Here is a 24,116-nt window from a genome sequence, read left to right on the forward strand (position 1 = left end):
TAGGAAATATATGGGATAAAAGGATAAAGTTGTCAGTCAAACTAAAATCGCTTTTAAGCCCCCCCCCCTCCAAAAAGTTAAAGGTTGAAAGAATTCTCGATTTTGGCTATTTTAAGACTTTTTAACTTAATTTAAGTTGTTTTCTATTTTTGCCAAACACTCAAATAAGTTAAATGGCTTATAAGTTCTGGTATGACCAACTTATAAGCCAATCCAAACGGGCTCTAAGTCCTCACTTGTGATCTCAATAGTGACGACTCTAATTAATACTCCCTCAGCTTCAAAATAAGTGTCAATTTAGGAATTTAAGATAAAAATTGACAAGATAAAGGGCCTCGCTTTGCCCGTTAAGAGTAGGTAACCCGTTGCACGTGTTTTTATTGCATTCTATCTCATCGTATCACATTCTGTTTGCGAGATTAGAAAATCACTATCAATACCTTGGTCCTCCTCCCAGAAGCTAGTAGTTTGGCTAAAAAGAGATAATCAGAAGAAAATGATCGGGCAGAAATGCACAACAGGAATTTGCAAAGCCAACACAAGAGAAATAAATATGTTCACCCTCGGCAATACACACTTGATAATACCCCAACTTCCAACTATGCTCTTAGTATTAACGAAGTAGTCCTTTTTAACATAGCACGATTCTCAACTAACATCTACTAGGAGTAGTTTAGTAAACTCCACATTGTATTTATTGATTTCTCAATGGACGTGATTTTTGCTAAAATAACACTTATTTAGAGGTGAAGGGAGTATTCAAGAAATCAGAACTCACAAAACATTGGTATGCTTTTTGAATCCTAAAATAATTCTCATGACAACTGCTTTACAGTTGAACGGTTCTTGGTCTTTGTTAAAGAATTAAAAAAAGAAAAAAGAAACTCGCTAAAAATTAATATGTGATCCTCTTATTGTTAATCATTGGAAATTATCAAATTTAATGTAGTTTGGGAAAATTTGATCCTGTTTTGCACCTTAGTCTAAGAAAGGGAAAAACAAGATTTTTCAAGATTAAAATATGAATTAGGGAAGTAATTAATTTTAGAGATCCTTCCTAAGTTAATTCAAATTCAATAATAAGATCATATGGGATCGTAGACAGTGGCGGATGCACCATAATAAGTATGGTTCAATTGAACCCCTAACTTTTGCGGAAAGATAATTTGATAGGTGAGAATTTATTAAAATAGCAATAAATAGATATAAACCTAGCTATAATTTTAAAATATAATGAATTCGATGCTAAAAATCTTAAAATGTTGAATTCATAGATTTTCAATTCTAGATCCGCTTATGATAGTAGAAACCTCTTTCGTACATGTACGCTTTACATAAGTTGCATGCTGCCTTGTCGGGTTGTGCTGGGGAATAATAGGGACAGGAATAACATATGTCAACATGGAATATTCAAAAGAAATAAGCACTTACATTACTAAATGCAACCCACTTCGAAAAAGTTATGCAAAGATACAGTAAATTTATGTTGTCAACCCGACAAAATATATTTTTATAATCAGACACAACTCCATGCTCATGCTTTCTCTTTCGGAGTTTTGCTCGGTAATGTAAAAACTTACTCATATACGGTGTTTAACCAAACAATGAATGAATTTCATGTGTATGAATATACACAACAATAACTTAACTATGATTAATTAACGTACACAATCACTTAATTAAATCAACTTAACTACAGTAAGTTGTACCAGTTTAGTGTAAATACCTGGTGTGGGTAAGTTTTTACTCCTTGGGTAGAAGTGGGGGGAGTGGGTTTGGAGTATTATTTTTCAGTCGGTAGGACATTTTAATATTATTTCAGTACTTTAATATTGTTAAGTATTTACTAAACGAAAAAGGATAATGCATAAATAGTATAAAAGAGCATAAACAAGTTTAAATATAAACAAGAATATTGTAGCTAACTTACCCGTCTTCAGCATATTGACAACCTGTTTGACACGTCTTGTGCGGTGCATCGAGCATTCATCTGACACGGTAAGCGCTCAATAATATAGTCACCATCTTCTAAATGGCATATATGCGCAGCCAAAACAAGGTGCGTGCGATCGCTATTCCAACGTTTGTGAATATGCAATGCTAAGTTCCCTCGTGGTCAATTGGATACTTAATAGAAAAATAAAAAAAAAAGAGTTGCTAAATTGCCACACCAATTTGACCCAAATTTGGTCATAATTATGTAAAAACCACCATAACTTCTATTGTACAATTTTAAATTAAGATACACTTTTAGAAGAAAAGGTAGAAATGACATTAAGTAAGCATAAATTATTAAATTTGACCTAAATAATCATATAAATTTACCCCATTTGGGTCATTGTGGCCAAAATAATGTGGCAAAAAGTCCTTATTGAAAAAAATAATATTAATCTACTTATGCTTGCCCCGTATGTGAAGTAGATACGATAATTTAAAGGGAAAAGTGTCAAAAACACCTCTTTACTTTGGGAAAAGGGCTAAAAATATCCCCCATTACAAATTTGAGTAAAAAATACCCTTCTCGTTATGAAAGTTTTCAAATATACTCCTGTCTTAAGGAAAATCCCAACATAACCCGATTTTATTTTTAAACCCGCTCCATTTAAACCCTACCCAACTAAATAAAAAACCCATATGGGTTACCCGCTTCTGTGCCTAGTGGCTCCATATGTAGTACTCGGGAATAAGTTGGTCGCATATGAGTTTTTTATGTAGTTGGATCGCGTTTAAATGGAGCAAGTTTAAAAATGAAATCGGGTTATGTTGGGGATTTCCATTGAGATAGGGGTATATTTGAAAACTTTCATGACGGAAAGGGTATTTTTAACATAATTTGTAACGAAGGATATTTTTAGGCATTTTCCCTAATTTAAATGCATCAAGCAACTCAAAACAAGAGGTCAAAGTCTCGCTTACCTACCGGTCAAACTTAACCTAAGTCTATCCTCCATCTTCTTGATCCAAATTTTGCTACCAATTGTTGCAATTAGTGTTTGACTAAGCTTTAAAAAAGTGCTTCTACGTGTATTTTTTCAAAAGTGCTACTAGTTTTTTAGCTTCTATTACTCCCTAAAAGCACTTGTTTTCTCTCAAAAGCTTGGTCAAACGCCTTGCGTTTTTAAAAATAAACACTTTCCCAAAAACTTGACCAAACAGGTTATAAATCAACGAGTTAACATGCTACAAATGTAACTTATACACTAATTTTTTCCATCAAAGTGCTATCATTCTAGTTTTTTTAGGTGTGGTCTTTAAATTTGCCCATCATATTTGAAATCTTTAATTTGCCTTTAGCTAAAACCACCCTAAAAGAATAAAATTTTAAAAAAATTCGTCAAAAATTGAATTTAAATTCGCTATACCAACGATATAAATTACCAAAGCCCCGCATACTTATTAATAATCCGACATAACACAGTTTATGCCGGATCCGGCATAAAAGTTTGCTCATTAAAGTATGCCCCCACCTAACTTTGTGAAGGATGCAGTTATGCTCTGCCGGATACTTATGCCCTTTTATGTTAAATATGCTACTCGATAATTCCTTCCACTGAATTTCGCGTTTGCCATCATCTTTGTGAGGAATCAAGTTATGCGCACCGGCATACTTATATAAAGTTATGTCTCGGTCCGGTCATTCTATTACACGATACTTTTAGCCTTTGAACTCGTGACTAAATGAAGGGCAAAATTAAAGACCGAATATGAGGGACATAATTTTAAAGACTACAAATATGAGGGCAAAATTTATAAAGACCAAAAAAAAGTTCAATACTTTTAGCCTTTGGTGCCCATCAATAATGCCAAATAATGCCATAAGTGAATATATTTACCATATCTCCTCAATAAGAATTATGATGGAGTGGTAAATATTCATGTATCCTTAATCAGAGGTCTCCAGTTCGAGCCCTACTTATACAACGCTTCAGTAGCGCTTTACCCGGCAATGTGGGACTTCTCGATGCGAATCCGAATTAATCGGGTCCTAATGCGGATACCGGACACCAAGTGAGAAACAACAAAAAACTACATCTCCAAATTGCCTTGCATGAGCTAAGGCGATCGGCATTGACGAATAGTTCTATTCTGCTCTAGGGTGTTTCCTGAAGTTGCATCATGATATCCTCTCCCTTTATTTGCTAAATTAGCTGTTGATTTATCTTGTTATGTTCCTGGACAGTTTGCTATGTCATTTCATCTATCAGACAAGATACAACATCAATTTCAAAGAAAAATTAACAATTTCATCCTTTGCACCCCTGTTTCTCAGTTGCCAATTTATTTGCAGCTTCAAAATTCATTACTAAACCTAGGAGCTTTTGCAGCTTATGGCAACTGGAGTATCAAGTTTTGTTAAGCAAAATTAACAAACCGGTAACCTATCTCCCACAACAAGCTCTTCAATTTGACCAGGTCCACCACGCTCGCGCTTTAGACATCGCAACCAAAATCATTGAGGCCCCACGAAGACAGCTCCAAAAAGTCACACAGTGCTTCTTAAGAGGGGGGCTCGGCAGGATGTGAGGTATTTGTTGAAAACGAGAATAGCATTCATGCTTTTTCAGAAACTCAGGGATGTCAAAATGTTTCTGCCAAATAAGTTTATAACTTTAGATGAGGAGCTATTGTTATTTGTACAATCGGATTTTTCTTCATCAAGCTTCACCTATGGTATAGTAGTATTATACAGTCACACACTGAAAAGCCTACTGCATTTCTACAACACCAAAAGCTTAGTGGGCATTTCCATGCTGTCGCACAAAACTCAAAGACCGAAAAAACCACTGGCTACTGCACTTATACACTTCAGTTTTCGATCCATGTTAAGGTTCCCACAATTAGATATTTGCTCGGAAGTTCCCCGGCACATGGTGCAAGGTATGTTATCTTTTTCCTGAAAATGGAGATAATCAAAGATAAGATCATACTGACATTCAGAACCGTAAACATGATTGTCTAAAAAGAGGAGAATTCGAGTTCAAACCTGTGCATGTCTATGTCAGTTACATAGATGAATCCAGCAACATTACTGACAAGGGAATAAAAGAAGTATAAGATAAGAAAAAAAGAATAAAGAGAAAATTGTTATGATATGACAGTTGTTAAAAGAGCCAAAAAAAGAATAGAGAAAACAGTGCCAAATTTCCAGGCTACATCACTAAGGGATGAAATTGAGGCTCCTAATGCAATTACACAAGATAACTTTGCATTTCAATGGCAGTAGTCTTGATTTCATACAATTTCACTCTGAGACTGAAGTCCTATGAGATTTGTGTATTACATGATTTAAGATTTATGCAGAGAGGAGTGAGGCGAATGGTCGCATGAAGGCATTAACCCCTCACATATGACCCCCAAAACAAAACCTTTGGGAAACAAATTAAGGATAATTCAGAAATAACAATCACTCGTATTAGGCTATTCTGAAAAGGTAACTATTTATTTACAACACAATAAATAGTTACCTTTTAGTTATAAATTTTAACATTAGTCATGTATTATTACTTTAATAAAATTTTAACAATACTCATGTAATATATGCTTATTCATTTGTCTTGTAATTTTAATATTAACCAAGGGCTTCTTTTACAGCTAGGACTCACAAATTGAGAATAGTACTAAAAATGGAACGGTACCGAGGATATGGAAATATCATAGCTGGTTCTGTTAGTGAGACTGGGTAAAGTCTATCTCACTTAAACAAATTTGACTTCTAGTAGACATTTGAGTGCGGAAGGTGCTGTGCTCCTCTTCATATGTTGCCCCCAGTTTCACATTTCTTCCTATGAAACTACTTGGTCTACTTCCATTTAGACTGACATTGCTTGGGCTTAAAAGAAGGAATTTCATGAGATGTAGCAGGAGTCGTAGAGATTAAAATAGGACAAATGTCTCATTTGTTTGCATTTAATGAAGATCTTAATCTTAACCATTCAAATCTCAGTCATTGAGTTTGTTTGTTTTTTAGGTTTTAATCTTAGTCATTCAGATCTTAACCACTAAGTGCGTCTTTTTTTTTAAGTTTACAATCACTTGATGGGTCTGAACAGGTTTGACTGTGAATGATTAAGATCTGTAACAAAGTCTAAATATCATTAAGATGTTTAACTAATCAAGGATTTCTATAAAGATGACAGTTCACCAATTTCATATGTTCACACGCTATCGCCGTCCACCACTATCAACTACCATCACCCACCACCCACAACCACCACTAGCCACCATTTACCATCATCACCTCCAACCACCATTACCCCAACATCCACCAACTAACAATCATCACTTTTTACCAGCAACCACCGCCATCATTCATCACTACCATTAGCTATCACTATCAACCGCCACCATCAACCACTACTATCAGGCACCATCTACCTACAACACCATCCCAATCGGCACCCACAACCACCATCACTAGCTATCACCGCCACCAACCGCATATCAATTTTTTTTAATAGTTTGTTGACATAATATTAAATTAATTTAGTATTTTATTGACCTTTATACTTATTAGAAGTTTTTAAATAAAGACAAGTTTTTATACATTCAAATGTTGAAAAAACAGTCTTAAGTTTTTAGTATTCAGATCTTAATATGACATCTTAATATTCAAATGCGTATCAGATTCAAACAGCTAAATCTCTTAAAATTCAGATGTGCATTCAGTTCAAAAGTGTTAATGTAAATAAAAACAAATGAGGCCTAAGGCTAATTCAATGGATCCTAGTATCCTACTAGATCAGGGCTCCCATCTAAGTAAGCTTGTTAGCTTTGTATTGGCTCCCATCTTACTTAACGGGGTCCTTTCCCCGGATTTTCTGGCTTCCCTTTCCCTTCAACCAGCCACTCTTTTAGTTCCCAAAATATATAAAATCTAGAATCCTTATAGATGCTCCCTCGCAAGGCTCTTTTATCTCTAATGCCTATTTGTGATGATAACACTATTGAATATCCCACCATATAATTAATCACATGAATTAGTTGTCCAAGTGAAACAAAATAAACAGGTGATTAGTACGTTGGTCATACATGGTTGATAAATAGTTATGTTACATCAGGACTCTCATGTTCACAACCACACCCACCCCCTCGAATTTTTCCAGTCAGCCACCATCTTCCACTTGGCAGCATATTCCAGTGTCACTCTCTCTATAAACATCATCTGGTAATAAGAAAAGAACTGGCAAGTACAAGAGAGTGGCCAGAAGATGTACGTAATTTGATAAAAAGGACAAGGGGAATGAAATGGGTAATGCAGCACAGTGTAAGGGGAGCAGTAGAGATTATTTGCTAATAGACAGGCAGGGCAGTCATATTAGGGTATGGAGGGTATGGAGGACTCATATTAGGGTAGAAGGCTAGTAGGTAGTCGCGTTTATCCTTTCTTACGAGTAGTTATATTGCTCTATAGTTTCTTGTCTCTTGATTTCTGCGAGTATCTGTTGGTTTATAATGGCTTATTTACTTTCATTGTTTTCATTTTCATAATTGCTTTGATTTGTTTGCCCGTATCTGACCTTTCCTATGCTTTTTCTTGAGCCGAGGGTCTTCCGGAAACAGCCTCCCTACCTAAGGTGGGGGTAAGGTCTGCGTACACTCTACCCTCCCCAGACCCCACGTTGTGGGATTCACTGGGTATGTTGTTGTTGTTGTTGTAGACAGGCAGGGCAGTCAGTGAGCTTAGGGTTGAAGAATGCAGCTGAAATGTACAATTTAAGTTTTGGCTGAATATTTGATATAGGAAAAGTCTAATATTATAGATATCAATTAAGACATGGAAACATTCCAGTGGTTTAAACAAGTGATGTCAAGGGCTCATTTAAGGAGCGCTTAAACCCTGAAGCGTAAAAAGCTCATGGTGGGCTATTCGCCTCGCTTAAGCTGTGTTTTAGTGTAGACAATCAACTAAGCCATGTACATTAATTGTTAAGGAAAACATTATGAATGAATTTGTTACTTTTTTCTTGCATTACATATATATTTTAAGATTTTTCTTGATAGCACTTTTTTTTTTTTTTTTACTAAGCCCATGCTTTAACTACACTCTGTGCTTAAAGACCTAATAGAGCTGGAGCACTTTTTCTAGAGCTTTATCAGGAATTTAAAGCTGCACAATTAAATGGTTATGGAGGTACTACTGGTTTAAACCATTCCAGGGGCTATAATCCAGGACCACCCAAGTATTGCTGCTACATTCATGGGCGAACACAAGTTCTGCCTTTCGTTCCCTCCAAACTGACGACATTAATGTGTGTGGGACACTGATTATAAGAATTCTCTCCACTTTGTTAGGGGCTATAATCCAGGACTACCCAAGTATTGCTGCTACTCTCAATGCATTGACAAGTTCTGCCTTTCGTTCCCTCCAAACTGACGACATTAATGTGTGTGGGACACTGATTATAAGAATTCTCTCCACTTTGTTATGAGAATTGTGATTGGGGAGTAAGCAAATGCCCAGGAATAAATGTATCTTTCCATTAATGTACTATGACTGAGAAGTTCAACCATATTTCCATATACACTGCTCTACAAAGTGAGTACATCATTATTTATTGACTTACCGTTTAAGATGTGGCTTCCATGTGCAAGAGTCCAAGGAAAAATCTTCGTTCAATGTGTGAGACCAATATATTAGTATTGAACTTCATAATTGAGTTTAAATGATCCTTGAAACCCTAGCTACGCAAGGACCCAACGTGGTGGCATCCACTAAGGAGAAACATTTTTTCTAGACTCTAATGAACATTGAACATAACTTTAAACTCTTTCTACAATCCACTGAACATATAGATGAGGATAGAAAAAGGGATGAGGATAGAAAAAGGAAGTCAGCCTTACCTGGATATTATTTGATCTTGTTCTTTGGCATATGAGACAGCAAGAACCAAATGGAGCAAGTCTTGGTTGACATTAACTGGAACCAATCTTGTAGGATCTGCTGCAGGCACTGCACCAATAGGTAAAGCTGAGCGTGGAGCCTGTGGTCCACCTCCAATCCGGTAGATGAACAAGTCACTGAAGCTTACTACATTAGAATGTGGTGAAAGGTCATTTGAAGGGCCATAAAAATACTCCTGGGGAAGAAGCAGAGACAAAAGAAAATGTTTAGTTTCGCATTAAAAGGATAAGGTGAAAAGTAAGAGTACCTCACTCCCCAAGAGCAAGTGTTCATGTCCCAGTGCATGAACTGTGACCAACTCCCAACTCACTTTGTTATTCATCTATAAAAGAAATCTGTACCCGTATTCTGTAGCCCCTTGCTTTCTGCCGTACTTTTGCATTCCTTGATACAACACCACCGGATTTTTGAAGTTTCACCACATCCACGTTAGGCCGATTCTTCAATACATCTTTTAGCATGCTACAAAGTTTTTCCTGCCAAGAGTACAACCACATAATAGAAATATGATCCAACTCTTGCAATGTATAAAACAGCTCTACAAACAAGCAATTTCTGGATACTAGTTCTCCAGGTCAATTATTTATTTGTTTCTATTTTTCTTCGTTTTTTTTTTTTTTTTTTTTTTGGCGGTGGGAGGTGGGTTGGGGTAATGGCATTACCATCTGAATCTAATGATGGCCAGGGAGAAAAATTGTCTGATAAGTAGAAAAATCAGAAGCCAAGCAACAGAAATAGAAGTGTGAAATTATCAAGATAGAATGTTTTATCAACCGCAAAGCTTCTTGTTCAAGTTTAGTACCCCTCATTTCAGAGACAGTTTCTACATGTTAGGGAAATTCTAAACTTGCAGAGGATTGGTTTGATCAAGTATCTGATTATCAAAGAAAGGGTAGATTGCTTACTCCTAGTAAAAACATTGATCATGGTTGAAGATAGATGAGACAAAAGAAGTTCCAAGTATGTGCATTTTTCTTCATCCAAAAAAGCACCCACTTACTACTTCCCTATCCAGTTTCTTGTAAGTATTAAGCACTATAAATCACTTTTGCTAACCTTCTAAACAACTAAGAGATTCATTCTAGGAGAATGGAGACTAGTTGAAGTAACAAGACACCAAGGTGAAGTACTTCACAGACAGACCTACTTGACAGTAGAAATTTCAACAAATAAAGAAACCTTCAGGTCTTGACATTTCGCTCAATACGACAAATAATGGCAAAAAGAATCAGCTGAAGGTAAGTTAGTGCTCTCTTCCACAGACTTTACTGAATATTAGCTTCCAAATTATTTATTTCCTTGCCTAGTTAGCAACTCTTTCTTCTTTTATGAGAAGTGAACAAGTGTCTGAGGGAATTCTAATCCCCTGGCTCACAGGACTTGGGTTTCCTTTAATATTAAGCACACATCATACATATCAAATGCCTTCACGCGCATATAAAATGGACTTCAGTGGAACATACCTGACCCAAGACAAGAACAACTGTGGCGTTGAACGTATCAATCGCATGTAGTAGCAACTGCAAAAGAAGACTGAACAGTGACCACAACACTCTAAATGCTACCCTCGCTGTCTTTTACACTGAAAAACACACGAAATTGAGCTTGCATACCTCATAACCAACTCCCTCTATCCATCCCATTGTATTTATTACCATGCCTGAAGCTCGAGATTCAGCATTACCAGAAAATTGCTTCTCCAGAGTCTGCGATAGCTCCTTGACGAGTACCTTGTAGTGATCTACGTTGGCACTGTTAAAAGGAAAGTGGTATCTGCTAGTAAGTAAATATGCAAAGAAAAGGCTAAAGAAAGTTTTCTACATACAAACTTTATATTGTACAAGAGGCACAATGTCAAGATAAATGTCAAGGTACAAGGTACCTAGGAGTCACATGGCCAAAGAAGTAGACCATAGGCATTTCAAGTGGAATTCCTTCAACTGGATCAAGAGGCAACTCAATTGGTGTAGCAGCAATACATCCTGGAATAGTTATCGATCCTTGACCTATGTCCAAATCCACAAAAGTAGGTTTCCATCCCTGTTTCGCAGCCCAACTAAGAAGCATCCGTGACAAAGTACTCTTGCCAGAATCTGTTGGTCCCACGACGACAACCCTTGGGCCCTGAACAAATCAAGTGTATTATAACTTGTAGATGAGACACGTGCAGTTCTGTTACGTGTATGGTTAATTAACAGAAAGAAGCTAAGAATAAGATTAGAATAGAAAACCTCAACGTATATCAAAACTAAGATAATTTACACTCTGCAAGAGAACCCTAAGAACAACCATTTTTTTAACATCAAGAACCCCTACGAACAACCATTTCCGCTTCCTATCATCCCAAGTGAAGTATCATCTTTCGTTTACTGACAAGGATGAAGTATCATCACACAGAAGCAGGCTTCTACCCTTCACATATTACCTCTTATTCTTGTAACCTCTCCAATTTGGACTCCGAGCATTATCATGAGATGAAATCAACTAATGTACTTAAGGAATCACAACACTAAACAAAGCAGATTAACAAGAACTTTCATGCTTTTGCCGACATAACCAGAGAGTGGGAGAGCACACCACATTTCAGTTGCCTCAATAGACTTGCACTTATAAGAAAACTTTACCTGAAATCATTTTTTCTCATGACCTAAATACATTAGTTTAATCAACAGTTGCATAGTAGAAGCTTCTAAGTAAATCAAGTTATACTTTGTCCCAACAATGCCTCATGGGTGGTCAAACAAGGAGCAATTTGTCAAAGGTTCATTTGAGGCGCGCTTGAGCCTTGAAGCTGGGTGAGAAATAGGCTATATGCTTTAAAGAAATGAATCTTAGTCCTAACTCAATCTCAAAAGCTAGCTCATGAGGTGAGGATTGCCCTAGACCATACAAGGAAACCAAGTCCTCATCCATTACCGATGTAGAAATCTAACACCCCCACCCCCGATACAGAAGAAAGAGTTCGGGTATCATTAATTGTGGGACTAACACATTCAGTCACCTGAGTACCTTAGTGGTGTCACTCATAGATCAGCAAATCTGCACTTTTGAGTCTTGCCGAAGATCTTTTCTGCAGGAAATCTGTGATTTGAACTACCCCCACCCCGACAAGCTCAGGCCCGCCAACTGAAGCATGGAACTCAAATTATGGATACTAGAATAGGTCAAGTAATCACACTTACTTGACTTTGAATCCAGTTCTTTATGTTCCAGGTTATCCTGGTAATCTGGTATCCATTAATCGTTTATCCCAAACAACTGCTCATTGACATTCTCTCTTTGTTGTCATCCCAAATCATTAGTACTGGGCGAGTAAGATGTACTGCTCAATGACATTCTCTCTAACTTGTCATGTCATACTGGAATCCTATAATCCCGTTTATCAAATCTTCAAAAAAGTATTAGACAAATCATTAGTGGTCAGTGTTATTAAAGGCGAGCGCCTTCTCGCCTTTGGCGAGTACCAGATGGACTTTATTATGGCTGGCGCCATGGCGAGGCGAGAATAAATGGCGAGGGCGAGCAGCTAGGGTTTTAAAAAAAAACAATTAAAAAAAGTGGAGGACTTAAATGACAGGACTAAATAAAAATAGCTTTTTTTGTTTGCCTCCTCCTCTCTTCTCCTTCAAGGTTTCACAGGTAACTCTTTCTCCCTCTTCTTTTTCTTCAGTCATGTTATTGATTCATCTGTTCTTCTTCTTCTTTCTTCTTCTTTTTTTCCGATCTATTACCTCTGGTTTTTTTTTTTTTGACTGACAGTTAATTGCTCTGTTTTTTTTCTCCTCTGTTTCTTCCTCTGTTTTTTTTTCTCTGTTTGGACCAGTGAGGCATTGGTTGTTTTGCTCCTATTTTTTCTGTTCAAATTGTCTAAATTTTGTTACACAGTTATAAACAGTCAAATTCAATGGAATCAAAAAAAAGACATAGGTTGGAATTGGCTTGTCTATTTGCACTAGTGAGATTTTGATTATTTACATATGCAATTAAATATTTTAATTTTGGTATTTATTGTGTGAGTTGTCATGCCAAAACACTGTGGTAAGCATACACGTTACCTTTTCCCTCGACATTATGATAATTGGTCAGACTCTCCTTTCACTTTGGTTTATTTAGATATTTGGGCTCCTAGTTAGGTCAATTCTACCTAGGGATTTCATTACTTTGTCAGTTTTATAGATGATCATTCGAGATGCACTTGGATATTCTTGATAAAAAATCGATCTGAGGTCTCTATTTTTCATATTTTCGATGCAAAAATCCAAAATGAGTTCGGGGTTTCTTTCCGCACATTTCGTAGTGATAATGCACCGGAAAATTTATCTTCTTCATTTTTGCAGTTCATGAACTCTCATGGGGTCATTCATAACATCTTGTCCTTATATATGTTAACAAAATGACATAGTTGAGAGAAAGAACACGCATTCTCACAGAGACTACTCGTCACTACTTATACAAACTCATATTTTGTGCATTTTTTGCAGATGTCGTTCTCAATCCTGTATCTTATTAATGTATGTCTTCCTCGGCTATCCAGAATCAAGTCCCACGCTGTCTTGTTCCCCCCACTCACCTTTTTTCTCCCCTCCACCTCGTTCATTTCTTCGGGACCATATGTTTTGTCCATAATCTTACTTTTAGGAAAAGACAAGTTAACACCCCGTGCCCTTAAATTGTGTATTTTACTCGACGGTTCAAAAGGGATATTGGTGCTACTCAATACTCTCCTTACCTCCAACGGTGCCTTACATCCGCTGATGTTTTCTTTGAAACTCAACCATATTTCACATGGCCAAGCGACCACCAATACATTTCATAGGTGTTATCTGTTTCATCTTTTGAGGATTATGTCACTATCTCTTGTATATCATCTCCCACAACTCCAACATCTATAGATCCACCAACTTATAGCTCTACCACTAACAGCTCCACATTTTATAGGTTCACTATTCTTGACTTATCACCATCAGTTGCACTCTTCATCTGGTCCAAATGATTCACGCCCGACATTAGATCTTTTGTCTATTACGAACTTGTCCTCGCAGAGTCCTACTATCACTCGCAAAGTATCCGTTCTACTTGTAACCCTAATCCTAAATATACTTGTATGAGTCATCATTGGCTTGTCACTAGCTCATTATGCTTTTATATCATCACTGCCATCTCTTTCTATTCTTAAGACTACATGAAAAGCTCTTTCTCGTCCACATTGGTGACAAGTTATATTGAGGAGATGCCTCCTTTACACTAATGATACTTGTGAGCTTGTTCCTCTACCTCTGAGTAAACCTACTTTGAATGTCAGTGAGTATATATGGTGAAGGTTAGCCCTGATGGAGAAGGCACGGCTAGTTGCCAAGGGTTAAACACAAATTTTTAGACTTTACTATGGTGATACCTTCTTCCCCCTAACTAATATTGTTTCAGTCCGTCTCTTTTTATCTATGACTTTTGTTCACCATTGACCTCTTTACTAGCTGGATATTAAAAATGTCCTTCATGGGGATCTCAAAAATGAGGCATACATAGAGCAACCACTGGGTTTTGTTGATTAGGGGAATCTAGTAACATGGTAAGCATGCTACGACAATCACTTTATGGCTTGAAATAGTCCCCTTGAGCATGGACCAACAAATTCAACACAATTATTTAGTAATTTGGCATAGTTGGCAATGAAGCTGCTTATTCTATCTTCTACCATCACTCAACTCCAGATTTGAGCATGAACTTGGTGGTCTATTTTGATGAGATAGTCAGCACATGTAATAATGAAGATGGAATTACCAAATTGAAGCATCACCTTTTTTAACACTTTCAGACCAGGGGCATGGTCAATTGAGGTAGTTCTTAGGTATTGCGGAATCAGGAATTACCATTTCAAAGAGGAAGTATGCTCTTTATATTCTCGAGGAGACATGATACTATGATGGATCCAAATGTTAAACTTCTACCAGGTTAATTGAGGTTGGTAGGCAAGTTAAAGTATCTCATTCTGACTCGACCTAAAATTGCCTTCCTAGTAAGTGTAGCAGGACAATTCTTAGATTCTCCTTGTGAGTCACTGAAATACAGTTATTCTCAATACATAAAATATGCTCCAGCAAGAGGACTACTTTACGAAAATCAAGGACACAAGCAAATTGTTTTGTAGGTTCTTTACTTTTTGGTATACTTCTTGTAAACGACCACCTTTTGGCCTTGTGATTAATGAAATTATTTACCTGATCAAAAAAAGAAAAAGGACATGAGCAAATTGTTGGATATACCAGATTGGCAGGGTCACTCTTAGACGATTTAATCGTTTGGGAAAATTTGGTGTCTTGAACTTCTTCAAACAAAAATAGGTCTTGAAAAAGTAAAAGATAAAAGTAACAGCACGATCTTAGAAGTAGAATATTGGGCTATGCAATGGCTACATGTGAACTCATATGGATCAAGCAACTACTAAAAGAATTGAAATTTGAAGAGATTGGCCAAATGGAACTTGTGCCTGATAATCAAGTTGCACTACACATTAAATCAAATCTGGTGTTTCATGAGACGACCAAACACACACAAATTGATTGTCATTTTTTAAGAGAAAATATACTCTCAGGGGCTATTGTCACAAAGTTCGTGAGGTCATATGATCAGCTTGCAGATATATTCACCAACTACTTTGCCGATCCCAAAACAAGTTATATATGTAGCAAGCTTTCTTTTGACAATGGTAACATATATATGTAGCCGCTTGGTATACATGATTTGTATGCACTAGCTTAAGGGGGAGTGTTAGAATCTAAAATACTCTATAATGTTGTAATTATAGTATATGATCAATTGCTTCTTGAAATTATGCATTCTTTGATTTTCTTTCAATTGTTACAACATGTAAACTTAGTTATTTGAACCCAATAGCTTGAGAGAATAATCAAGAGTGCTTTCTCTCAATCTCTACTTCCTCATTTCATTTCTCACAGCCTCGCTTAACCGGCTCTCCAGTACATGCACCCAGGCGTTAACGCATGCATCTCAATGCCCATAGGCTCTGTCTTGAGAAGAACCACACCAAACAACAAATATTTTACCTAATTGTAGTTTTTTTCAAAAAATTTGTCTCTAATAGTTGTGTGGGTTTATAATTAATTATTCTTGAGCTATATATGTATTTTATCTTCCCTTTCAGTTGTGCCCTTCCATTAATCTAGTGCTTTACTTGCAGTTTGCGCTTAAAACCCCAATTGACTTCAACACTTTTTGGCTTTGATAACACTGACAAGGAGAACCCCAGCTTGGCTTGCAATTGGCTTTCATATAGCTTCCTCATTCATTAACTTGAAAATACCATCTTCGAGTCATGCAGTGAGCCATGTTTATCACCAGTGCCAAACATTTCTAAATATATCTTTCTCTCACACACTCACACACACCCTACAATTGCAAACAGCTTTCATGGTACAAAGCTTGTTAGTGATTTTGCAAGAAAGAAGTTGGTTTCTGAATACCCCATAAACAGAATACTAGAAGAGCAATAATTATTTCTCTCTCTCTCTCTCTCTCTCTCTCTCAAACACACACACACACCCCTACAATTATAAAACATCTTCCATGCTATAAAGCTTGTCAGTAATTTTGTATATCAGAGAAAGCAGTTTGTTTTTTAATACCCCACAAACAGAAAACAGTTTGTTTTTTAATACCCCACAAACAGAAGACTAGAAGAGTAAATGATTGATTAAGTAAGACGAAAAGAACCTTTGGAATTCTGACTTTTACTCTACAGTGAACAATAACCAAAATAATACATACCTGAGAAGTATCAGAATCACTAGGCGAAGCTTTGGCACGATTTCTTCGTCCATCAAGTACAGCATGGACATTTATATAGCTTATCATCGGTGTCTAAAATTAAAAAAATACAAACGCCTAGTCATTTGGTTTAGTGAGCTCAATTCAATCAAAGTTTACAATTCTGAAATTCAAAAATGCAGAAACACTTAAAAAAAAAAAAAAATACAGATGGTTAGGGAGAGAGGCCACACCTCATCTGCTGTATAATCAGTTTCAGTGGGACCGTCCATCTCAATTGTGGCTCCATACCAAGTAAAAACCTAGATAATGAAAACTTGAACATGTCAAAAGGAAAAGTAATAGATATTCTCACTAGATGCAAAATCTTGAGCAAGACATCTATAAGGGCCATTCTTATTCTTAATTTCCACTAGAAAAAAGTTTGATTCACTTTTAACAGACATTGAATTAAAGAACCACTCCAGACGTAAATGCATTTTTGCATTTTCTAAGGTATAATAAATTATTTGATGCACTTAATAATTAATGCAACCCGAAGGTGATGATAAAAGATTACATCTCTAAAGCTCTCAAACACATAATCTGTCTAAACAACTTGCATCTAATCGATTATACCAAATGAAAAAGACACTTAACTAGCCATAATCCAAAGTTTATGCACAGCAACTCGACCTTCAAAGCACCCACTGTCTCTCTCTTTACAAATAGATCACATTATACAAAGGGGAGTAGGGTCCCAAATATTACTGAGACTTGGAATCCTACTTCTCTTCCAGTTCACAAAACCCTTCTTTTTTCTTGTATTACCTAGGCCATGCCAAACCTAGGAACTTATGCTACTACTCAGCTAGCTAATCACAATGAAGAAGTAAATGGTTGGTTGGTTGGTTGTTCCTATCTGTCACATGTCATGAATCTGTTGCAGCGGTCTTCCTCTTTTGTGCAGGTTATCTACTTTCAAGATTGCTCTAAGACATTCTCCGACCAAAAAAAGATAACCTGGAGGTGCTTTTTCCTTCCACATTTCTCATCATGAAACAGTTTCGCTCAACCATTCCCTGAGACAATCTGGAATAGGAAGATCTCACTGAGAAACCTACCCTTCTTCTCTACCTCACAGCAAATTGTATCAGCACCCGCATTCAGCTTCACCTACACTTAGTAGCTAATGTATCATCTGTAATTCCCAATCATTATACTCCTCTTGAACTTCAAATCACAGTTCTATCCATTACTTGAAGAACATAGTTTTTTGCTACCATAATATTCACATCAACAACAGATCTCAAGAGTTTTGGGTAGTAATCTCTAGAGGTGTCTCCCGGCCATAAATTTGTCTGGAACTTAATCTTCTCACCATTTTCCACATTGCATCTAACATGTGCTTGGAGAAGGCTCCCGAATTCCTCTTGCTTTTCCAGGAGGTAACACCAAGTGGAGCATGAATTGTATTTGCACATCATTGGTCTATCTCAATTCCATATCACGGCAATTCCAAACCTCCACAAACTATATCTTTCAAAGGAGTTACAAAATCTCCATAACCGCTTGCTCAAGGACTCAATAGTGCATGCATAAGTTTCTCAACCCCGTCCTCCTTTTCCATTACAACAACACATTTTCCCATTTGACAAGATGCAACTTAGAGAGTGTCACGTCAGATGTGTCCAACTATGGCATATAACCAAAACAAAGTTAGAAACTAATAAGAATGCTATTCAAAAAGCTGTTTATCAATTTAGCTAATCCCCAGTTGATAAGTATTCTTTCTGTTAAGCAAGTAATATCCACTATTGATAAAAGGACATTGGGCCTAACTCAAACCCAAAAGTTGACTCATAAGGTGAGAATTGTTCAAATGATATAAGGAGACAAATTACCCATCCCACAACCGATGTGGGACTTCTAACACCCAGCCAACATACTTAAGACTAGACATCTAGAGTATGGGCAATATAATATGGGGGACCCAACATAAGATAAACCAAGAATTAAGATGGATCTGGCTTGATAACATGTTAAGAAATGGACATTGGGCCTAACTCAACCCCAAAAGCTAGCTCAAAAGATAAGGATTGTATAAGACCATATAAGGAGACCAATTACCCATCCAGAAACTAATATGGGACTTCTAACATCCACCAAACACAAGATCTTGCATAGCACTAGCTTATAAAGGTAGTCAAAATAAGTAGCAAGAAATGAGCCAATTGTACAACTAAGTATCCCAACCAACTACTAGTATTTGTAACATTGCCTACTACAAACAAGCGAACTCTTAACCAAGTTTACATGTCTGTCAAAGACCACCTTAAAGTAACAAAACCTCCCTCAAATATATCCAAATTATTCTTCTTTCGCTTCAGAAGAAACTAGAATACCGTATCCACGAATACCATGTGTCGGACCAGACAGAGAGTGCCCCCTACCACAGGCCAACTGTTGGAGCATCTAGCTTCTTTTAAGGTTGCGCTTAACAGCAGATTTTGCTTTTGTAGAAACAGCTATGAATACATCAACCATAAACTGCTAACACTGTCTCTTTGCATCTCACTTGTGGTACCTATTTTTGAGCATCCTGGTACCATGGGCTATGACAAGGACCATTCTGGAGCTGATTCTTTGTTGAAACAGGAAAGCCTAAGAAGAGACTCAAGAATATTTGGTATACCATTCCTGCTGGTATTTGCTGGACCTTATGGAGCGAAAGAAACAAAAGTTGTGTGAAGGCAAGGCAAAGTCCATGCAGAAGACAAAGGCTGATTTTTTACTGCAGAACTTTTTTCTTTTGTGTGTGTGTAAATTGGATCTTGTAAAGGATGCCTCTTTGATTGATTCTGTTAACTCCTTAAATAGTTTCTTGCTAGTTTTTGAATAACAGTCTCAGCACCAACTTAGTGCTTCCTAACATCAATACAACTTGCCTTTACTCAATTAAAAAAAGTTTCTTTGGAGGTTGCAGCGGACTCGAGAGTTCAACGCAAATGTGATTGCAAAACAATTCCCACTACAAGCCAAAATTTCCAGAAACTACAATAACTAGCAATAGAATGTTTCCTTCTGGCAAACCCTTCTTCAGTTCTAAACATCAAAAAAAAAAAAAAAAAATCCCTAGCAAGACCACTGCTTCATATAATCTAGCATCTCTATTTCAATCAACCGACTGGTATTTCATAACAGGTCCAGTACTCTTAGTAAGGACGCTTTCTGTAGCTTCTCCTGTCCTTTTATAGCAGTTTTCTTGATACACAAGAAATCCCCAAGGAGCCAGTGGTGCATGGTTCGAAACTCGGTGGAATAGAACCGCAACTCTACTCTTCTCCACCTAAGTACTATGCTTTTGTATGCGGCAGGGTTTGAACCCGTAACATATGCCTAACCCACACATCACATGTTGCGATCTTACCTAGACCAACGCCTTTGGGGGGTGGGGCAAAAAATTAATCCCTGGAAATGAACGAGTACCAAGAAGGCAAATTGACTGCAATTATGAATAGCTCCCACCTTGTGGAAACCTATGTTGCTCGGACTCTTCAAAAATGTCGACAGATGTGCGTCAGATCCTCCAAAAGTAGTGTACTTTTTGATGATCCGACAAGGGTGCGGTAGCGTTTTTCGAGAGTCCGAGCAACTACTCCATCTAGCTAGGCTCTTTTTAATCCATGTAAATCTAGAAAGGATTTTTCATATCCTTGTATTTCAGTAAGCAGTTTTGTTGATCAAACATAATCTAAATTGATACTCACGTATAAAAGATATATTAATGAAACTTGAGGCATTTATTAGATGCATCCACTACAGATTTTCATCAATGTCAACAGTTAAGCAATCATTCCAGGGCACAGAAAAAACATTTCATTGCACAGATGATGGATATAATATCATACCGCAAATTTTAGTCTTGGAGGGAAGTTGAGCCAGATTCCAGGAGGGACTTCAGTCCCAAAAATCTCAGCAGTGCCAGTCAGGAGCCGAAGACGTAGGGGCGAGTCAGCGCTCGATTCAATTCGGAGCTCACATTCTTTATCCAGCTTCACCTGCCTCACTGTTGAGCCACCTGTTGCTGCCAATGGAATGACATTTGTGCCGCCATAAGCCATATCAGAGCTGCTTCTATTTTTGGCTCAAACTGTCTGGAAATCTTCACCAAGCATATGGTACACTTCAGTTATAATAGAAGATTTAAATAAAGATCCATGCTTTCTACTAATAATGAGAGGGGAAAACAATCTTCACGCCTTTATTTTCCTTCTGGTATGATTCTCCTGTACTAGTCCATGTACAATGTTTTGGGTAAACTAAATGACCTCAATTCAGTTCTCCTGAAGAGCAGACAGCAGCATGCTCTAATGAACTCTTAAAATTTTTGTTTATCAGTTTTTATTAAAATGTCGAATCAGTTCTTGCTTTTCAAATTAATTGGGCATGCATTGCCTAACCATTGAAATTATAGTTTTTTTTTTTTATGACATGGGAACCCGCAGCTGGTTGATCCAAAAAAAAAAAAAACTGTTAATTTGGAACTACTGCTTCAAGTTGCAGGAAAATTTTTCTTTTCCTCATAATCAACAGTTAGACATACTCAGGTATCCTATATTCTCAATCCCATCTTTCTACCTGTTATTGTCACTAACCCATATATCAAAGCCCAAGATTAGCTATAAAAACAAGCAAATCTCTTCTATCACAAGCATTAAATGCTGATCAGAGGTGTGTCAATGGCATGAATATAAAAAAATCTTTTGTGATAACAGTGGTGTCCGGGCCAACTTGCACGCAGCTCAACATATGGGAAGAAATCACCTAGTACCGGTAACTCTATCCACCAAGGGCAAGACATATGGGAAGAAACCACCTAGTGTTTTTGTCTCAGCAAATTTGAACCTGAGACCTCATTGTTCTCAACCCACTTCATTGACCACTAGGCCACACGTTAGGTGCTACTCCCTCCGTCCTAATTTAAGTGTCTTAGTTTGACTAGACCTGAAGTTAAAGACACAAAGGGAAACTTTTGAATCATGCGGTCTTGAATTAAAAATGTGTGTAGTCCTATATATCTTGTGGTCTTAAACTTGTCATGTAGAATGTTGAAATTGTCAACTTACTAATTATAGAAAAATTCACTCTTTTCAAAAAAGGAAAGCTAAGACACTTAAATTGGGACGGAGGGAGTACATCTTATAAAATATTGAACAACTACAACAACAACATACCCAGTGAAATCCCACAAAGTGGGGTCTGAGGACAGTGGCGGAATCAGGATTTTCACTAAGAGGGTTCAAAAAATATAGAATTGAACACACGAAGAAGTCAAAGGGGGTTCAACAACTACAAAACATACATAAAAAATAATTTTCACCATGTATAAACGATGTAATTTTTCACCGAACACCTGGCTCCGCCCCTATCTGGGGAAGAAAGGGTAGAGTGTATAAAGACCTTAACTCTAACTTGAGAGGCAAGAGAGGTTGTTTCCAAAAATATTGAAAGAACTAATTGCATAATAATCAGTGTAATGTCCAATTGAACACCAAGTTACACATTATTTTTTCTTTTTATAACCGTGGTGTCCGAGCATGCTTCCGCACCTCCACCAATTCCACAGGGGTACCTGCTAACTACCACCAGCACAAGTACGGGATAACTCCGTCAACTAAAGCTGGACAGATGTGAAGAAATCACCTACTCCCTCTGTCCTTTTAGTTTGTCCCCAAAAAAAATCACCTTTATATATTTAAAAATAATTTAACTTTATGAGATAGATTTATAGCCACACATTTACCTAAGGCTTGTTCTGGACAACAAATTTCAAAAGTATTCCTTTTTTTCTTAAATTACGTGTCCAATCAAATGGTGCCCATATAAATTGGAACGAAGGGAGTAGTAATTTTTTGTCTCTACTGGTTCTCAACCCAAAATCATTGACACTAGGCCAACACACTTGGGTGCCAAAGTTACACACTTTGTACACATTCAAACAAAAAAAGAAGGTTGCAATACAATGCAAACATGCATTTTTACCCAAAATCAATAGGAAATAAAGCAATGATAAAAGATTAGGGTTTTTGTTAAGAGGAGTAATTATTTGGAGTGTAAAGATAGAGAGATAGAGAGAGAGAGAGAGGGGAATAAGTACCTACGAAGAGATGGAGAAATGAGAGCAAAGAGTGATGTCGTTTAAGTTTAGTTCAGTTCACGGGGCCCTAATAAGAGACAAACGGCAACTGGTATTATATATTGTGGCGTACTCATTTGAAATTGGCGGGCCGAAATCCAATGGTCTGCTGCGCTTTGGATCATGAAATATGATTAAAGCTTTTCATGATAATGGTTACTCCTTCCTCCGGATCAAAAAGAATGTTTTAGTTATATTTTCTTTTTTTTTTTTAGATTTGGTTTTATTAAGTGTTATGTGATTAAATTCCAATGTCTATTTAATTAGGGGCAATTTGATCAAATTACCTATTTTTTTAAAAGTTAGTATTTTTTTAAGAGGTGTGCAAATGGCTAGGTGGACACTCTTTTTTATCTGGATGAAGTAATAACTAGAGTATCAAATACTATCATTTTGTAATCCCTCTGTCTCAATTTATATGACACACTTTTCTTATTAGTCAATCCTATAAAAAGAATTGACACATTTCTTTGTTTGACAACAATTTAACTTTAAACTTTAAATTTTATGTTTAACGAGATGATCTATAACCACACAAATATCTTTAACTTATTTTAGACCATAAGATTCAAAAGTCTTCCTTTTATTTCTTAAACTTTACGTCCAGTCAAACTACACCATATAAATTGAGACAAAGGGAGTACTTTTTATGCAATATAATTAAATTCTTAATCAATTTTTTTACCTCTGCAATTTTATGGCGATATGAAATGTGATTAAAACTTTTACTTTAAGAAATCAAATTATTAATGAAGTCTAATTTAGTTTAAAATACTTGACTTTATTGTTGTTGTTTTTTTGGCATTAAAATATACAACGGCATCTAATTAACATCAATATATAAATTTAATTTTTAATTTACACTAATAATTCACGTAACTCAATCGCATTTGAATTTAATTTTTAATTTAAATTGTTCATTGTCAATGAATAAATGACATGCATCTTCACATACACTGTTATCATCAAACTTTAATACACATTCTTACCTTGATTTATGACTTGACCATTGTAAATTAGGATGGTATTGATGTAAACATCAGGTACGGATAAATTTTTACCATAGATCAACCTTGGATTAGTTGATTTTCACAAAACCAAGATTCCAAAGTAGTCTTTGCTGTACAAATACAAATAAGGCATAATGATCGTGATCTCATGCAAGGAAGTGCTACTAAGAGTTGTACTTGGGCACAACATCAAATATGAGAAAGGTTAGGCTCATTTATGTTCCAAGACAACAGGAGAACA

The 24,116-nt window shown here is 36.6% G+C and overlaps 1 protein-coding gene and 1 long non-coding RNA gene across 5 annotated transcripts in view; one reads left to right on the forward strand and one right to left on the reverse strand.

Moving 5' to 3' along the window:
* LOC132032552 (uncharacterized) overlaps nt 1–7,655 on the forward strand; it is a 78,898-nt gene extending 71,243 nt beyond the window's left edge. The window contains exon 2 of the long non-coding RNA XR_009408509.1: nt 7,329–7,655. This is a non-coding gene — a long non-coding RNA (uncharacterized LOC132032552). The remainder of the gene's footprint in view (nt 1–7,328) is intronic.
* Nucleotides 4,577–22,957, reverse strand: LOC132032551 (protein CLP1 homolog). Of its 4 annotated transcripts, none has more exons than XM_059422185.1 (11): nt 22,827–22,957; nt 20,578–20,831; nt 16,921–16,989; nt 16,688–16,780; nt 10,785–11,026; nt 10,516–10,654; nt 10,366–10,422; nt 9,244–9,378; nt 8,842–9,077; nt 4,985–5,029; nt 4,577–4,894 (listed from the first exon to the last, which is right to left on the reverse strand). In XM_059422185.1, the coding sequence occupies exons 2-11, from the start codon at nt 20,788–20,790 to the stop codon at nt 4,807–4,809; spliced, it is 1,317 nt and encodes a 438-aa protein (XP_059278168.1). In that variant the 5' UTR covers nt 20,791–20,831; nt 22,827–22,957; the 3' UTR covers nt 4,577–4,806. The 4 variants fall into 4 exon arrangements, with proteins under 4 accessions (XP_059278168.1, XP_059278171.1, XP_059278170.1 ...); XM_059422188.1 differs by lacking the exon at nt 22,827–22,957 and adding an exon at nt 22,302–22,782; XM_059422187.1 differs by lacking the exon at nt 22,827–22,957 and adding an exon at nt 22,279–22,782.
* Between the last annotated feature and the right edge of the window lie 1,159 nt (nt 22,958–24,116).

This window comes from Lycium ferocissimum, chromosome 10 (genome assembly GCF_029784015.1).
Source record: "Lycium ferocissimum isolate CSIRO_LF1 chromosome 10, AGI_CSIRO_Lferr_CH_V1, whole genome shotgun sequence".
NCBI lineage: Eukaryota > Viridiplantae > Streptophyta > Magnoliopsida > Solanales > Solanaceae > Lycium > Lycium ferocissimum.

Bases quoted from the DNA above. Each gene is read 5' to 3' on its own strand.
- LOC132032551 (XM_059422185.1), bottom strand. From the start codon at position 20,790: ATGGCTTATGGCGGCACAAATGTCATTCCATTGGCAGCAACAGGTGGC. The intron at 5,030-8,841 runs GTAAGGCTGACT...TTCCCTTGTCAG, and splicing joins CAAGATCAAATAATATCCAG to TAATGTTGCTGGATTCATCT. The intron at 4,895-4,984 runs GTTTGAACTCGA...CTCCATTTTCAG, and splicing joins ACTGACATAGACATGCACAG to GAAAAAGATAACATACCTTG.